This window comes from Vipera berus (assembly GCF_964194415.1).
Source record: "Vipera berus genome assembly, chromosome: 2".
Classification (NCBI taxonomy): Eukaryota; Metazoa; Chordata; class Lepidosauria; order Squamata; family Viperidae; genus Vipera; species Vipera berus.
This window is the reverse complement of record NC_138203.1, coordinates 57,725,755-57,745,304: the sequence shown is the minus strand read 5'-3', so window position 1 is coordinate 57,745,304 and position 19,550 is coordinate 57,725,755. Positions and strand designations below refer to the sequence as shown.

Below are 19,550 nucleotides of genomic sequence, written 5' to 3'. Positions count from 1 at the left end.
ATGGGCCCCAGGAACCAGTCCGTGCAAGTGAGGCATGTGTGGGATCCAGGCAGTTCGTGAAACCACGCCCTCCCGGTCTGTAGAAAAATCGCCCTCCACAGAACTGGTGCCTTGCACCCTAAAGACTAGAGGCCACTGTTTTAGATTACACAAAGCAGAGAAGCTAAGTGCTAAACAGACAGTAAATCTATGCTGGTAACTTAACTATATTATTATAATTCAGTAATGTACATTGAAATGTGTACAGTATAATTTTGTATATTTTATAAGATGCTCTGCTTACTTCTTAATATCTGTATTGAGAATTGTAAATTTAAATAATTTATCATACCAACATTTTTGTGTTCTATTTAAATTTTGAACTTATGTATTTTATAAGGTAATTGGAATTAAGTATTTTACTTAATACATAATATATGTAGTTTTCTTTCACGATAGCCTCTAGAACACGGTGTCAAACCCGCCACATCATGTGATGTGTCACGGCGTATCGTGACTTTTTTTGCATTGCCAGAGCGTGGCCTCCGTATGATGCAATCGTTTTACGGGCCTGCAGTTTGACAACCCTGCTCTAGAATGATAAAGCATGACTGCTTATACAACTATCTTGGTTTCCAGGCTGAAGACAGAAGGGTAAAAAGTAACTAATCATTGAAATTATTACAATATATTTGTCATGCTACAAGAAAGTAGTTTTCTGGGGACTTTCCTAGGTCTAATTTTCTATATAAATATTTATATTTATATTACTTATTGAACTGTTGGCTGTGGCATAAAAGACGTAGATTCTGCTTCTTTAGAATAAAACCTAGAACAAAATGGAAATATTCTTTTTAAACAAAATGTCTCTTATAAATATAAATTTATAAGGTGTAAATTTCATTTAAATCATGAGAAAACACAAAAGATAATGACATTTTTTTAAAATTTGCTTGGGAAAGTGAAGGTTTTAAATGGGTGCCAGAAAGATTGTAATAGAGATGCCAGATACATTTCTTTAGGGAAGACATTCCACAAGTGGGAAGTCACCCTCAAAAGCTTTTTCTTTAGTTGTTTCTTGGCTTGTTTTCAGTAAGGAAGACTGTGTCCAAATGTCAGCCTTTTCTTGCATTTACTTATATTGGCTGCTTATGCTTCAGTATAATTCATCCCAGCTATGTATAAGTCACCATATACACCCCAATACAATCATTAAAGGTTGTGCAATATTTCTTTATCATTTTGTTTTCCCAATGCTTGTGAGCATATATACTCTCTATATGTGTGTTTCTATGTATCATTTTTAAATAAATAGGATTTTCTGAATTTAAAATACAGATATTCAGTACCCTTTATTGACTTTTCTACTCATAACATATTTTTTATCAAAATAACTTATGTTTTAACAAAATGAAGGAAACTGTATTTCACAATAAATATTTAAGAACTGTACATGAACATAGTTTAATGAGTAAAATAATTATCCTTTTGCGACAATGTCACAACCTAGAATTTCTAGAAAACGAATGCTTGAACTTGCCACATTTTTGTTCCTCAAGTTCTATTATCTATATCCATAATTATTGAATGAATGAATGAACCTTTATTGTCAAAGTACAACCATGTATACATTGAGATTGGCTGAGCCAATTATTTATTTATAATCCTCTAATCATCTTTATTTACCTTTTGTAAAGCGATCCCACTCCTTATGATAAAACTGAGGACAGTGCTTAGTGGGGTCTGCACAAGTTGAGTAGAGTAAAATGTCCTATTATTTTGAAATTATACACACACACACACACATCATGTACCTATGTTTTAATACAGCCTAAACTGATTTCCATTTTCACAACCATATTGCTGATTCATAATATATTTACTATAGTTCTGAGATCCTTGTCACAAATAATATTGTTAAGCCTTTTCACAATAGGTCACAGCTTTCAAATCCTAGATTTCTATGCTTCCAAGAAAATAGTGTCACATTTGGCCAATGGTGATTTTATTATTTTATTTTATTTTTTTATTGCCATATATTGACTCTTGGAATTGATCAGTATTGTGAGGAGCCTTTTTTCAATTCTTCTGGCTTTTGTCCTTTATGGTTTGTTTATTTTGACAGATGGACACAAAGAGTTCCAGTCAGAACCCTTCCTTTCCCCTAATCAGTTTTACATATGGACAAAATTTGTTGTTATTAGCTGCGAAGTCGTGTCCAACCCATCGCAACCCTATGGACAACGTTCCTCCAGGCCTTCCTGTCCTCTACCATCTTCTGGAGTCCATTTAAGCTCACACCTACTGCTTCAGTGACTCCATCCAGCCACCTCATTCTCTGTCGTCTCTTCTTCTCTTGCCCTCAATCTTTCCCAGCATTAGGCTCTTCTCCAGTGAGTCCTTCCTTCTCATTAGGTGGCCAAAGTATTTGAGTTTTAGCTTCAGGATCTGGCCTTCTAAAGAGCAGTCAGGGTTGATCTCCTCTAGGACTGACCGGTTTGATCGCCTTGCAGTCCAAGGGACTCGCAGGAGTCTTCTCCAGTACCATAGTTGAAAGGCCTCAATTCTTTGGCGCTCAGCCTTTTTTATGGTCCAACTTTCGCTGCCATACATTGCAACTGGGAAGACCATAGCCTTCACTATAAGCACTTTTGTTGACAGGGTGATGTCTCTGCTTTTTAGTGTGCTGTCTAGATTTGCCATGGCTTTCCTCCCCAGGAGCAAGCGTCTTTTAATTTCTTGGCTACAGTCCCCATCTGCAGTGATCTTGGAGCCCAGGAAAATAAAATCTGTCACTACCTCCATTTCTTCCCCATCTATTTGCCAGGAATTGAGAGGGCCGGATGCCACGATCTTGGTTTTCTTAATGTTAAGTTTCAACCCAAGTTTTGCACTCTCCTTCACCCACAACAAGAGGCTCTTTAGTTCTTCACTTTCTGCCATTGGAGACAAAATATATATTCCTTAAATTCCAGGGATAACCAGCAGAGTAAGTTATAAGACATACGTATGAGTGCTACCCAGAGTTGCTGCATTAAATAAAGCACTATCTAGTTAAAAAGTCAGTAATTTTTGCGACCCAGGTGGTCAAGGCAAGACAGGCCTCTAAAGAGTTCTTTATTTCTCTTAAACAGCGTTCCAGCCAATGGCCCTCCAATAACTGGTCCGGGTCCACTCTCACACTATCCTGAAAACAGACACCCTCAGTCCCGCAAACAACAGCCTCTATAATACAAGGAAAGCCCACAGAGTAGGAGCGTGCTCACAGGGCAAGATCCAGGGTTCCAAATCCAATCCACCAGGCAGGGTCCAGGCCCAATACAAGGACAGTCCTCAAGACAAGAAAACAGGTCCCAGAAAAGAAGCAATTCCAAAGCCCCAGTGGAGCAAAGTCCAAACGTAGGCCACAAGAGAAGGGCGGAGGCCAAAACAAACTGTGAAGAGCAATTTTCCAAGTAAGGCAAGGCAAACAGCAACAGGCACGAGTAAAAGCCAGGGGAGGGTAAGCCAAAGCAAACAATTGTTCCTGGCAAAGACTAACTCCCCACAGTTTCTCCTTAAGTTACTCCCCTCCAGGTGTTCCTTGTGAGGAGGGGTGGGGCGACCTCTTCCTGAGCAGCCTTGCAGCCTTTCTCTGGGCTTGCCTATGCTCCACTCTCCTTGCCCTTGGATCGAGTGCAGTAGGCAGCTGTTCCTTATCCAAGGAGATTGGCTGCCTGTCAGGATGACTGCCAGTCAGTAGCCAATCCTCCCCTGTGACTGTGCAGGCAGGCAGCTCTCTGTCTGGTGGACCACCTCCCCCAATGCCTGAGGGGCCCAGGACAGCATCGTCCTCAGCCCCTGGCGTGCTTTCCCTGTGGGATGGTCTCAGCTCCAACTCTTCCTCCTCGTCCTCCGAACCAGACTCTGAGGGGGCCATGACATAAATTGTCAGTATACTAGTATACTAACTAGTTCCCAACTATAACTTACATTGCTATCTTTTTCCAAAATTTTACATTTACAAAACTTTAATATATTATTTTTAAAAATGTATATTTCAGTATAGTTTTTCAAATGAAAAGCTAAAGAGAATAATGTTAGGAAATCACAGTCACATCCTCAGCTTACCAGGACTCTATATGGAACTTTACAAGTCTTGACACTTAGCTAGTTATTCAAAGATAAATGCAGATTATTCAAATGGTATCATTCAGTAAAATAAATAACCACCAAAATGGGAAATTCAGACTGAATAACCCAATCTGATAATGTGACCTTCAGTTTATTATAAGCTTAACCATGGGAGATATGATCCTGGGAAATATATCCATGGAGGAGAATGTATTTCCTTATGTTATTAACTGAATTTAACTCTTTTTAAAAACAAGAATAGGATAGAAGGTTAAAATAATCTAATTATAACTGTAAAACAGATTTTCTCCTTTAATTACACAAGTAAAGATATAATCCTTTATTTGTTAAATTTGTGATCTTGCAAATATTTGAATAATATTATGGCTATACTGTATTTTTCCCCCTCAGGTGATAACTTTTTGCACATGGTCATTTTCTCAAATACCTTCTTTACCTGGATTATCTTTAATCTGCTTACATTTGTGTGTATTTTCTGAAAATTAAAATAATAAAAAGCAACATTCTGAAATTTGGCATACTGTAAATTGTATAATATCTATCATAATAGGATATTTTATAGTAGAGATTTTTATTAAATTCTATTATTTGAAAAGATAGACAAGGTATGCTAAGACTAGAGTTTCAGTTTAATTTTTTGGTGGTTATGAAAATATATTAAAAAAACCCATGCCCTTGGACCTTAGAGATCAGTGGTTTATTGGGAAAAGAGCATTAATGGGGAACAGATTATTGCATCAGATAACAGAACTAGATTGAAAAATTCTTGTGTGTTTAAACAGATGGGATGGAGGAACACTGCCTGTGCATTAAACTGTTTCCTTTTAATTTCCAGATTATAGAACAGGCCCTTGTTTTATTCAAGTCAACAATCAGATGTGTCAAGGTCAGCTAGCTGGTATTGTTTGCACAAAGACACTTTGTTGTGCAACTATTGGACGTGCGTGGGGCCATCCTTGTGAAATGTGCCCTGCTCAACCCCAACCATGTCGTCGTGGTTTCATTCCAAACATCCGCACTGGAGCATGTCAAGGTGAGCAAAGTAGTTTACTAACATTAAACATTTCTCTGCTGTGAAATATCTTAGAATAAATTATTCAAGCCAGATGAAATTTATTCCTTTGTGTACACATTTACTGTATGTTCAAAATAGCAAATATTTGTCCAAGTATCCAAATAGTTACTACGTTGCATTATGTTACAATGAAATTAATGTCTTTGGGAAAGAATGAAATTAGATCCACATACTACGAAGAAAACATAAAGCAAAAAGAACTGTATTGTGCATTTGTTAATTATGGTACAGGTTTAATTTCTACAGTAAAAAGTGCAGTTTTCTTCGATATTAATTATTAGGGATGTTAAAATGTTACAAATTCAAATGATCCATTTCATGTTTTACCTATGTTTTTGAGTTTGAACCAACTTTTTGCATTTGAATAGATTGTCTCAATCATTTTGGATAAGCTTCAACTCTATTTTGAATTTCTAAAATTAGGAAACTGGAGCAACTATTTTGAACTTAAAATAGGTTTTTATTTTCTTTTAAGCAGTTTGAAATAGAACATTACACTTGTATCAGAGTAGTTCATGTTCTCTTAAGTAAGTAAGATAGATGGGCAAATTAAAAGATGATTCCTTAGTGAAATTTATTATGCAATCATAACTCCATCATTATTATTATTATTATTATTATTATTATTATTATTATTATTATTATTATTATTATTATTATTATTATTATTATTAGCCTTAACAGGGCTAAAAAGTCCAACACAGATATTGTCCCTTTGAGGAATATTTTTTGCTATATTTTATTCTAAACATAACAGCAAATACAGGGTAGCAACTGACTGCTTATTTATAAAGTTAACAAATGCCTATCACTAGTGAAGAATGTTGTCATTTCAAGAAAAAGGCAAATCAGTAGGATTCCACAGATATTATTCCCTTTTAAGTGCATCATTAATACTTTCACAGGATAGCATAATATTTGGCAGACTTAACTAGCAGTGATTAGAACTAGTAGTAGATGAGTATTTATTTATATCATACCTCTATTATTTTTATAAATAACTCAAGGCAGTGGTGGGATTCAAATATGTGAACAACCGGTTCTCTGTGTGGATGCCACTTCTGGAAGTCCATTCTGGGTCTGGGCAACAAAAAATTAGCTACGGGTTCTGCTGAAGTGGTGCGAACCGGCTGAATCCCACCACTGACTCAAGGGGGGGGGAGAACATTTCTAACATTCTTCCTCCTCCTATTTTCCCCACAACAACCCTGTGAGGTGAGTTGGGCTGAGGGAGAGTGACTGGCCCAAAGTCACGCAGCTGCTTTCATTCCTAAGGCAGGACCAGAGCTCAGTCTTTCAGTTTCTAATCTTTCAGTTTCTGCCTTAATAGTAGACCAAACTGACTCCTATATAAAATGTGGCATATTCTTTTGCTTTATGTTTTGACAGGATATTTTTAATCTGTTCTTTAACATTACTACTACTGTACAATTTAACATACATGAAGCTCCTAGTACCAAAAAAAACCCCTCCAATTATTTGTGGTTTGTTTTGCTATTCTGAATGACTATACAGCATTCTTTCATTTTAAAATATTATCATAATAAAAGTGTTACAAGGTTAATGATTATTGAACATAAAGACCATGTTCAACAAATTGGAAAGGAGAACTGCAAACATATTTACAGTATATCTACATGAATAAGTTGTAACAAATGGTAAATTTTTTTTAAAGATTTTAAATCTTTCTTGATTTCAGGAGTGGAGTTGGCAGTGGAGGTACAGAAGAGAGCAACACAAAACTCCCTTATTTGTGTAATATAGTTATATGTCTCAAATGCTTTAGACCAGGCAGGCCAAACTCGCGACGTCACGTGATGTCGCATGACGTATAGCGACTTTCCCTCCATTGCTGGCAATGGGGTGGGCGTGGTTTCGGTGTGACGTATCCGGCCCGTGGGCCGGCAGTTTGACATGCCTGCTTTAGCCAGTGAGACCCAACAAACCTAAACATATAAAAACAAATAAAAGCATTTTGGAAAATATACACATTAGAAATTTCTTAAAATATGTAGTAGCCCATACTGAGTAATACCATTTCTTTTCAGTTATATCAATGATTTTGTATTTAACTAAGAAGTGAACCTGAGTGGTATAAGAAGAAAATGTGATATCTCTAGAAGATAGTACAAAAAGCTGAAATCTAATTGCCCCCTATGGCAGCTTGCCTTCCCCTGATCTCCGCACTCCTTACCTGGAACTCCCACCCCTTCCTGCTTAAATACCCATGAATCTTGCTGCTACAGTGATAACCAGAACTGCTTGGGATTGCTGTTGCTAAACAATACAGTCATGTGATATTGCGCTTTGCTACTGCATTGCTAAGTGATGGCTATCCTGGTCCAAATTGCTGTCTTAACCAGAGGGCTAGTTGTATTTATAAAAATGGAAAATATTTCAATTTCTTTTATAACAGTCACAAGATTAGCACTCTCAAAAGTGCAATAGTCAGATCTTAAAAGGAAATAAAGTAGCAAGAATAAAGTAAGAATAAAAATAAAATTGAATTAAAGAAACAAAAAAATCCACAATTTGTTTGTATTTGGCACTGAACAATCATTAGCCTTGGAAGGTAGAAAACCATAGGACAATAATTTGACATCTGTCTTACATTAGATGAAAGTTGTTACAGTCGTGTTGCCAAGGAGTTCAGCTATAGTGGAGAGAAAATCAGAACAGATTTAATAAAAGGACTATAGAAGGAGATAACTATACAAGGGGAAATGTGCTTTTTCATTTATATTTTCTGGAAATGCTTTTCTGTAACAGCTATTGTGAATATATCATTGTGTAAGTCTGTCTGATATACGCAGATATACTTCAGACTTAGTTTATCTCCATGTCTAGTAAGATATTTTCTAACTTCAAGTCAAAATATAGGAAAACTTTTTTAAAAATTTCTTGATCTCTTTTCAATAGATCAGCCTTAACATAATGCAAGCAGATTTTACTATGCTACTCATTGCTGGCTATAGGGGGCGGTGCTCTCTGTTTCAAGGCCATAAGTACAAGAATTCCTTTTAATTACTTAATAACTTCATTTCATTCAACTGTGAAACAGCTTCTTGTGAGGGAGTCACACAGAGACTTCTTTGTAAAGTACGGTAATTGTCACTAGAGAATTCATGTATTGCTGTTTGCACATTAATTTGCTACTTAAAAACATCTGTAAATTGTTAGTACTACTTAGTGCTTTCCTGACGCACTTGGCTAAATTGAACAATAACAGTGGCAGATAAAGAATGTCCTTATACTCAGTAACTAAATGTATTAAGTGCCCATTGAAACATGAGTCCAAAACCAAACATAGTTAAGAAATGAAAAAAAAAAAGGTTATTGGGAATATTGAAATGGTTACAAATACTGTGCTTCAGATAGGATCGAGTTTGGCTGGATCGTATTTTATACTATTTTAAATGCACAAAGATCACTTGCTTTCTTACCATTTTGTTGTTTAATGCTGTGTCACTATTCATTGTTTTACCTGAAATAGAATGTATTTCAATGATTTTCCATCCATTAAAACATTAAATTTGAAGGTGGCAGGAAAATTCTATTTATGCATTTACTATCTGATATTTATTAATACATGTGAATCAACTTACACTTTGTTAATTTTTGAATGGTAAACAAGCATGCATTTTTGGAATCATAGAAATTTGGTTATGATTTTATCTTGTTTCCAGTTTGTTGATATATAGAACAACTGAAAGCAATCCAGGGAAATAATGGTCCAATATGGTATTGATACTAGCATACTGCACTATATCTACTTTGACAAATTGCACAATATGTGAAACTCCATTCAATTTTCAGACACAATAGAGTAAAATGGAGCTCTTCATAGGTGCTTGATGGGTTCACTGTTAATTATTAAATTACTATATTACTGACATTTTGGAAAACTTTGTTAGCAATATGTCTATATATCTTATGGTAGAAACAATGTTTACAAATTATTACTGTTGCAACTACTAAATGATAAAAACTCAACTGAAGAAACATTGAGCTTTTCCAGATAATTCTGTTGTAGACCACTTCCATGTATAAAATTCTCTTCTTAGAAAGAATATTAATTATATTGATCTACTGTGAAGCATCTTAAACAGCCTAGACTGTGCAGCAAATGAAAATATATTAAAATGGTAAGCCTTAAGAAAACAGGATATGAACGTGGCTTTATCTCAGTTTTAATCTAAATGATATATTATGGAGGCTTAAAAGTATTTTAAATAAATTCATAAACACTTCCTGCAATTATACTAAAAACTAAAGCTTGGTATTCATTGCTATGCTAGATGTTCCAAACTCTTTTTGGAACATCTAGCATACATTGTACATTTCTTTCAGACTGCTGGGTCTGAAAATATTTCTATATTATTATTTTACATAAATGTGTTAATTTAATATTAAAATTTAGTAACTGAGTGAAAGTGAGTTGGATCAATCCAAATATACATTTCAGGATACATGTGCACAGAACTTTAAAACAAATAGCATTTTTTAAAACTAAAAAAAAAAGCTTGCAAGGGTATGTTTTCTAAGAACTTTGGCAGTGTGGTGGCCTAGTGGTGAAAATGCTCGCCTCCCACTTGGAAGGTTGAGAGTTCAATCCTAGGTAGTGGCAGATGTTTCTCTCCCAGGGCACAAAGAAAAAATATCTTCTGCAAACTCTGTGTGGCTTCAAGAACAGCATCTGGCCAGTAAATACTCAGCTTCGTCCAATTTTCCCAGGTCTACCCCGAATTTAGAGATTACAGGTCATAAAACGGGAGAAATTTTCCAATGACCTTTGCAGAAATTTCTGTTTGAGTTCTGTATACTAATTATTACCAGCAGAAAAATCCTCTATCTAGAAAGACTTATTTTGAAAAACAATGGAAGATAAATGTTTAGAATTTTTCTTACTTAATTTACAGATATAGACGAATGTCAGGCTATCCCTGGAATCTGTCAGGGGGGAACTTGCATCAATGCAGTTGGATCATATGAATGCAAATGCCCTGCTGGTCATAAACAGAATGAAGCAACTCAGAAGTGTGAAGGTAAGTGTAATGACTTAAAAAAATAATATACAGTAGGTGGTATACACTGCCTTTCGAAAGGATAGACGGTGGAAAACCTACAATTTTCATGTTACTTGGACTGTGCCCAAATAGCAATTGTGGGATTCCTAATGTTAAATAAAAATAATAAAGAAATGCATCTTTTTAATGCATATCACACTCTTCAAACAAAAATGTCATTTGCTTAAAAATAGTTATTTTCAAATTTGAAAATATAACATTGACATAATTAGAGACTGAGGTTAAGAAAAAATCATTTTTAAGTGGATCTCCCTTTTTCAGAGAGGAAGAGAAGGGTGAGAGAAGTATTTAGTCAATAGATGTATATTTATTTAATCTGGTGGTGATGCTGTCTAACCCACATTTTTCTATCTTATCAAGTAGTAGGTTGTGATCTACTTTATCAAATGCCTTACTGAAATCCAAGTAAATTATATCCACAGCATTCCTCTGGTCCATTAATTTTGTCACTTAGTCAAAGAATGCAATAAGATTTGTCTGGCATGATCTGTTTTTGACAAACCCCTGTTGGCTTTTAGTAATGATTTTGTTTGCCTCTAGATGCTCGCTGATTCGTTGTTTGATTATCTTTTCCAGAATCTTCCCAGGTATTGAGGTCAGGCTGATAGGTTTGTAATTTCCTGGATCCCTTTTTTGAAGATGGGAACTACATCAGCTCTTTTCCAGTCCGCTGGTAGTTCCCCAGTGCTCCAGGATCTTTGAAAAATATATTTCAGTGGTTCTGAGATCATATCCGCCAGTTCCTTGAGAACCTTGGGGTGTAATCCATCTGGTCCTGGTGATTTGAACTTGTCTAGGTTGGACAGGTGCTCACTTACCATTTTCTTGCCTATCTTAACTTGTGTTTTTATTCTGTTTTTTATGGCACTATTTCTGATAGGTTGGTCTGTTTTTTTTCCTTTGTATAAAGACAGATGCAAAAAACGAGTTAAAGAGTTCTGCTTTCTCCCTGTTGCTTGTCACCTTCTTGCCACTTTCACCCACTAATGGACCAATCATTTCCTTCACTTTTTTCTTGTATTTTACATGTTGAAAGAAGTTTTTTTTGTTATTTTTGACTTTGGTCGCAAGCGTTAGTTCATTTTGAGCCTTAGCTTTCCTCACTTCATCTTTGCAGGCTCGGGCTATTTGCTGATATTCTGACTTAGTTATGTGCCCCTCTTTCCACTTTCTATACTTGTCCTTTTTATCTTTCAATTTATCAGAGAGTTCTTTATGCAGCCATGCTGGTTTCTTTTGAGAGCTGTTATTTTTCCTCTTTGTTGGTATTGTGCTAGACTGGGCTTTTTAACATATGACTTTGACATTAATGATCCATGTTTCTTAACTGGGAGGCCTGTAGTTTCAATTATGTTTTAGCATGCTTAAAATATTTTTGCCTATCAATAATCTGAATGTATTGTTATTACACTTTCACAAGTTTGCTAACTAAAATTCCTTTAAAAAGCACAACATTTACTATAAGTTAATTTACCTAAAAGTACAAAGTCTGTATTGTACTTCTTTTGTAATTGTATGCAATTATATATTAATTTTCCTTTTTATTATTGAAAGCTATTTAGTGTAGTTATATACAGTAGTAGTATTGCAGGAAAACTATAGACTCTTAAAGAATTGTTAATAGTCTCTTATCTTACATTCTATGTACTGTTGGCATAATTTCTTATTGTCTTTAAATAGACCGCACACACATACATGTATGTATGTATGTGTGTGCATATGTATGTGTGTATACACATACTGTATATACATACACACACGTACACAGAGAGAGGTGGAAGGTTTGACATGCATTATATATTTATACAGTTTTACACAAACATTTCAGTAAGCAGTGACCACATAAGTCTTCATTGCCTCTATAAGCAATTTATTCCTAAATTCAAGTGACATCAGATCTTCAATCTATTATGTGATTCCCAGTATTATTCAGACATAACTTCAATTGATTTTAGTATCTTACTTCCAGTAATAATGAAAAGTTTTGTTAGCTTTAAAAAATAGGTATAAAACATATACAAAAAGCATTCAAAATTTGCTTCATTATTTCAACTAAATCTATATATTCTTTCAGTTCTATAAAAAATACGTTATTATTTATATGAAGCCATTTCACTTTCTTGACCATGTCAAACTGGAATGTTCATAAGCTGCATTGTCTTTGGGAAGTTTCCAAAGACCGCACAGTAGTTTTAGCCACTTTGGAAATGGGGTGGGAAGTTCGAAGGCTACGTAGCTCTAAGCATGTGGAAGCATTTGTTGGAGAAACTAAGTCTGAATAGGAGACAGCAAAGGCAGCAAAGCCCTGGGCGAAAAAGGTGAAAGGTTGATGTGGGGACTGGGAGAGAACGCAGCTGGGTGAATGAATGTTTTCTGGCACTTGGCTTGCTTGCTGGAGCAGGCTGAGTTTTGTGGGGCTAGATGAATGGACGCTTGCTGGTGCTTGCTAAAACTTCCCTGGGTATGACAAAAGCCATGAAATTCTGGAGCTGCTTGGAACCTCACTTGTCCCTTGGCTTGGGGCAAGTGTTTGTGGGGCAGTGCTAGTCAGGGAGGGTATGGGGGTGATGCAAAACTATTACTTGGGTCAGGGAATGTGGGTGGGGTGTGGCACAGGTCGGAAAAGGCTTGTGGGAGCCATTTGAGCTGGGAACTGTGTGCAGGGTTGTTCCCTCCCCTCCCTCCCCTATCCTTTCCCTTCCCTTCCTGCATCTAAGTGGCTGCTGCTAAGTGAAGTGGGGGGGAGCAAGGGATTGCAAGAGCAGTTGGGAAACTGTTCGAGAATGTTGAAAACGAGGATCACATGACTGCAGTAGAGGTCTGATACTGAAGCAGCCACAACTTTTCCAAATTTCATACCCTCTGGAGTCATGGATCCTAGATTTTGGCTTAATTGAATAAGTTAGCCCATTTGAGGTACCTTAGTTCAAAAACTGTTGCTGTCTAATGTACTTTTTCACCCAGTTAAGTTTATAGAAACGAGAGTTTTAATTGTATTTAGATTTATTTATTTTAGAACATTTATATAGCTCCCTACTTGCTCACAGCGACTTTTGAGTTATCGCCATTTGATTTGAGATCAGAAGTGGAGGAAACATTATTCTGGATTATGGCACTTCATTTTTTTATTTTTTTATTTTAATCCCATTTATATCCCGCCCTTCTCCGAAGACTCAGGGCGGCTTACAAGCTTAGCAGTAGCCTTCATTCTATGTATATGCCTGCTTATTAGGGCTTTCACACATACCCCAAGCGGCATTATTACAAAGTCAGCTTAATTGCCCCCAACAATCTGGGTCCTCATTTTACCTACCTGGGAAGGATGGAAGGCTGAGTCAACCTTGAGCCTGGTGGGATGTTAATGTTAATGGCAAAAAATATTGTTAATGGCAAAAAATATTAAAGAGAAATACTCCTCTTTCTAGATTAAGGTTCAATAATTGTTGAACAGTGAGCAACAGCACTCTACCACAAATTATCCATTAATTTTAGTTAATCTAAAAATATTGATTATAATGATGGAAGAGTAATCCTCATTTTGTAGTTCAATCTAATCTTTACCAGTAATCCCAAAGGTGCTTTTTCAAAAGGCAACTGAACTTTGTTGTAAAACAAAGTCCAGTTACCTTTAGAAAAAGCACCTTTGAGACAACCATAGACCTTTACCAGTAATGGCTTCCAAACTTTTGGAACTCCCTTATGAATTATTAGTACACAACGGTAGGGGCAACCAGGTTGAGAATGTTGGCTGGCTCTTTTTCTGATTTTATTAATGCATATAACTATAAGAATAGACTTTTTAGATGCTTCCAAATATTATTATTATTAATACCAGTGCTGATAATAGTAAAAAGTAACATGTATTCATTTGTATGCATCTACAAAATTGTTCTGCTTTATTGCTGGAATTATTTATTAGATACTTATTCCATGATAGTATTTTAACAAAAACATGCATTCTTACTTATATTCTTGCCTTTCCTCCTTACTTACAAGGAGGAAAACTTTTTTTTCCTGGCAGGCTGGATTTTTATTAACTTATTCCATAGCTGGGAATTGGCAATCAGTTTTATAGCTGTGTCTACTCCTGTTTTTGATGCCTGGTCCTTAAATATCAGTTCTTACATCCCTGGCCTTGTTAGAACTTAGAACAATGACACCACTATGTTTTTTCCATTAAGAAGTTTCTGTATCTTTGTTAATCTTTAATAAATAGTTCCATATACATTTACTTTGGAGGTACTGCAGAGATGCAGAAAAATCATACCATCTGCTAGGGGCCACTTCTAGTGTAGCTAATGGATTTACTATTTATACATCATGCATTTTAAGTGAACACTGCAATCTTTGAAAGAGAGAAGTGTAAAATTTAAAAACTGCATCTAGAAAGATATATTTGTCTGAAGTTTCTTTAAATATACTTTCTACATATTTATAATTCAAATTTTATTTTCATGTATTAATAGACTATAATTAACAATTGAAGCAGTCTTCTGTTTGAATTGCCTTAAATTAGATCTGTATTGCTCATTCTTCTATATATTCTGCCATTAAGGAAGCTAGGCTTATGGGAACATGGAGTAAGGTTCTTTTTTGGTTTTACATCCTTTACATCCTTTATTTTATAAAGAGTTTAATCTTTTAAGTGATGTTAAATATTTGAACACCATTTTTAAGAATTTCTCCTTATTAATTTTTATAGATGTATAGATGTTTCAGTTATTTAATTTATTGTTTTATTGTATTTTTTATTAAAGATTATAATTTCTTTATTTTTGTTTTTGTAATTTATTGTTTTAAAGTTTAAAATTCTTAAGTGTATTTGATACTATGTTTACTGGTGGTTCAAAAATACTGTTAAGTAAAAATATTCCCTCCTGAACTCTACCTCACATGTTAACTTACTGGCTAATTATATATGATTTCTCTCATTTTTAAAGGAGCAAAATAATAGAAATATATATATTATCTTAAAAAGAATAAGATTGGGATGGAGGACAAGACTCTATACGTTTACTCTCATGGAATCATTTCATTGATTCAATAGTGTGCTCAGGATTGTATGTACTTCCTGAAGAAGGAAATAGAAGCAGTTTGTATTGCAGAAATATTAAATATTTTTTCTCAGCTTCGTTTCCAAATTGTACAGCTGCTTGTTGTTTCCTTTCATCATCCAGCTACCAAATCAACAATGCATGTATGGCACTAGATTGTTTAAATGCATAAGGTGGCTGCAATTTTCAAAACATAAGGAAACGTAATTTGGATAGTTGGGTCAAAATTTGGAGTGGGACATCCACTATTTTATTGAAATCTTTGTCTCTGAGGTGAACTTCAAATTCATGGCTATTTTTACACTTATATAGAATGTACCGGTACTTACTCCTTATCTACTATAATGGAGATGTAATATTAGATTTAATAAATCTATGTTCATGATTTATAATGTGCGGTATTCTTTAGTATTATTGCTTTAGAAATGATATACTAGTAATACTACTCAAGATTAGAGTTCTGAGCATTATGATACATTGAAGTATGGTAGTCCTCTACCTTCCTATAAATTGCATATTGGGGTGGGATGGGTATAGAAAAACTGTTATTCCTACTTGGCCTCAAATAATTGTGAAACATGCTTTCAAATACATGCTTTCATCATACTCCATTACCATTTTTTGTACTTGAAATGAACATAACTGAAGTCAAAGAAATGTGATTATCTGCTTTATTACCTGAAGTGATCTTGGACATGAGCTCTGGATCTTACAAAAAAGTATGGATTTGCTTTCAATATGGTATAATAATTTAAAGAAATATATACTGTCCTATTAATTTGGGCACAGGGATAAGGTGCTGTGTACACTGTACTGCTGAGTGGAACATATACATATTGTATAATACTGAGTGTAAGAAAAGAAAATAGGAGTAATTAGAGAGATCTGAAGTATTTACTTGATTAGCTCGATTACAAACAAGAAGTCCTCCTCATCAGAAAAATAATATGTTTGAAACTGACATAGGCATATTTATAGTATCCAGCATGACTATCCCCCCCTCCCAAAGGAAGAATCTAGATTTCCAGAAAATTCTACGCAGGTATAATTTTCTGTATATAGATAATAGTATTAAAAATGGCTGTTCAGCACAAGATTTGACAGCCACAGAAACATGTAACAGTACAGGTCCTTACCTTGTATTACACAAAAGCATCCTCTCTAGCACTGGTCCCTTCTGAGTAATGACCTACACTTCCAAAATGTGTGATATAGCTAACACAATGTGATATGAATCTAACAGCTGCCCTGATATACTTTCTTAGGAAAATTTCAGTGTCTAAAATGCTGTTAGGAATTTGGTATGATTCTCTGTTCTGAGATTCATAGATAAGTCTTCTTTCTTGACAGATTTTCACTACATTGCCTTTCCTTTTTTACTTTATTCTTTTTGATATATGCCTGTGAGATTTCTGTAGTTTGAAAATCTTTTAAAACATAGAGGATAAAAAATATAAATACATTGAAGGCATTATTTTCAAGAAAGCTATGGTGTTTTGAGCCTCTTAGCTGAATTATGCCTCCTTGTCTTTTGAAAATTGCAGCCACATTGTTGTTTCTACACTTGGCTGATGAAACAAAACACCGTGTTTTAGTTTTTTGTGAAAGAAGACAGGCTCCCCCACCCATGCCTGTAGAGATATTTTATATCAGTGTAGGATTTTTACATAGATGAAATGCACTTTTTGTTGATGAGATTTAATATCCATTTTCATGTTGAAGAAGTGTCTTGTCTCCCCCACATACACACACTTTAGCTTTACCTTGTATACATTTTCTATAGTATAATGACATTTGGTTACAGTTGCAGACCACAAATTGCTTTGGATTTCCTATACTCTATTGAGCATATTTTAAATATGCTTGCTAATATTAATTCTAGAAATCAGCTGTAAAAGTGCAGGAGAATTCAATATTTGTAGATTACATCAAATAATCAGAATTCCAGAGCCCAAGATAGTACATTCATGGATATCATATTTAATACATATTAAATATTATTAAAATAGCTTTAAAATAATTATATTTTGTGGAGAATCATTCTTCATTTGTTTAAATCTCTAGATATTAATGAATGCAGTCTCATCCCAGGAATCTGTGATGCTGGTGAATGTTCCAATACTGTTGGAAGTTATATTTGTCTTTGTCCACGTGGCTTTCTGACAACCACAGATGGCTCTCATTGCATTGGTAAGTTACCTTATTCAAAAGTAAAAAAAAATACTATTCTTTCTGTGGATTTTTCATTTTCATTTTATTTGTTACTAGTTTCTAGAGTAACTTTCTCTTCTTTTCCCTATTCCACAGGTCGGCAACCTGCGGCTCCGGAGCCGCATGCGGCTCTTTGAGCCGTCTCTTGCGGCTCCCAGCCGCCCGGTGCGCGCGCACCTCTTCCAACGGGCAGTGGTGCGCGCGCACCTCTCCAAATGGAGAGTGGCACCGCCCGTTTGGAGAGGTGCACGCGCACCTCCCCGAATGGGCGGAGGTGCGCGCGCACCTCCCCAAACGGGCAGCGGTGCCGCTCTTTGAGGAAGCTGCCGCGGCCCGTCTGTGAAGCTGCCGAAAGCGGCAGCTTAGCAGACGGGCCGCGGCAGCTTCCTCAAAGAGCGGCGCCCCTGCCCATTCCGAGAGGTGCGCGCGCACCTCTCCGAACGACCGGAGGTGCGCGCGTACCTCCGCGCGAATGGGCAGCGGTGCCGCTCTTTCAGGAAGCCCGCCGCGGCCCGTCTGTGAAGCTGCCGAAAGCGGCAGCTTAGCAGACGGGCCGCGGCAGCTTCCTCAAAGAGCGGCGCCCCTGCCCATTCAGAGAGGTGCGCGCGCACCTCTCCGAACGACCGGAGGTGCGCGCGTACCTCCGCGCGAATGGGCAGCGGTGCCGCTCTTTCAGGAAGCCCGCCGCGGCCCGTCTGTGAAGCTGCCGAAAGCGGCAGCTTAGCAGACGGGCCGCGGCAGCTTCTTCAAAGAGCGGCGCCCCTGCCCATTCCGAGAGGTGCGCGCGCACCTCTCCGAACGACCGCAGGTGCGCGCGTACCTCCGCGCGAACGGGCAGCGGTGCCGCTCTTTGAGGAAGCTGCCGCTTTCGGCAGCTTCCTCAAAGAGCGGCGCCGCTGCCCCTTCGCACGGAGGTACGCGCGCACCTCCCCAAAGGTTTGGGGAGGTGCGCGCGCAACTCCGGTCGTTCGGAGAGGTGCGCGCGCACCTCTCTGAATGGGCAGGGGCGCCACTCTTTGAGGAAGCTGCCGCGGCCCGTCTGCTAAGCTGCCGCTTTCGGCAGCTTCACAGACGGGCCGCGGCGGGCTTCCTGAAAGAGCGGCACCGCTGCCCATTCGCGCGGAGGTACGCGCGCACCTCCGGTCGTTCGGAGAGGTGCGCGCGCACCTCTCGGAATGGGCAGGGGCGCCGCTCTTTGAGGAAGCTGCCGCGGCCCGTCTGCTAAGCTGCCGCTTTCGGCAGCTTCACAGACGGGCCGCGGCGGGCTTCCTGAAAGAGCGGCACCGCTTCCCATTCGCGCGGAGGTACGCGCGCACCTCCGGTCGTTCGGAGAGGTGCGCGCGCACCTCGGAATGGGCAGGGGCGCCGCTCTTTGAGGAAGCTGCCACGGCCCGTCTGCAAAGCTGCCGAAAGCGGCAGCTTTGCAGACGGGCCGTCGCCATCGGGCAACCGGGAACCGGTTCCATCTCATTTTTTAAAAAATGGCAGCCGCGTGCGTCCGCGCATGCGCAAAAAAACCTTTTTGCGCATGCGCGTGCATGGACACACGCACGCGGCTCCCTCTTTTTTTAATTTGTGATGGAACCGGTTCCCAGTGGCTCTTTTTCTTTTTTAGGTTGCCGACCCCTGCCCTATTCTGTAGTTACTTGATTCTGAAGATCTTGTTCAGAAAACATTGTATCGGATGGTATTGAGTTCCCAATTATTTTGGGAAGAGGAAAGGTTATGGTCTTATGCACTTTTGCTTTTTTCCACATCTTTTTTTTTGTAAGAGATCATTTTGACCTCTTGACCCTGTATCTGAAAACCAATTCAACAGCAGTTATGCCGGGTAGTAAGTTAGTAGCTCAAAGTCTTAAGTATAATACGGTGAGATTTTCTGCATTAAAAGCAGAAATTCTGTGAATGTAAACAAGTATCCATCATCCATCCAACAGATATTGTGGAGGTTAAGAGACAAAATCCAAAGCTTCTCTTCTGAAAGGGTGATTCTTCAAGAGGGAACAGAAA

General features: G+C 37.5%; 1 protein-coding gene across 1 annotated transcript in view; it reads left to right on the top strand.

Annotated features, from left to right (window-relative positions):
* FBN2 (fibrillin 2) overlaps positions 1-19,550 on the top strand; it is a 142,539-nt gene that overhangs the window by 18,675 nt on the left and 104,314 nt on the right. The window contains exons 6-8 of the mRNA XM_081320291.1: positions 4,949-5,146; positions 10,108-10,233; positions 17,394-17,519. Of these exons, the coding sequence (XP_081176417.1) occupies positions 4,949-5,146; positions 10,108-10,233; positions 17,394-17,519 (450 nt within the window). The remainder of the gene's footprint in view (positions 1-4,948; positions 5,147-10,107; positions 10,234-17,393; positions 17,520-19,550) is intronic.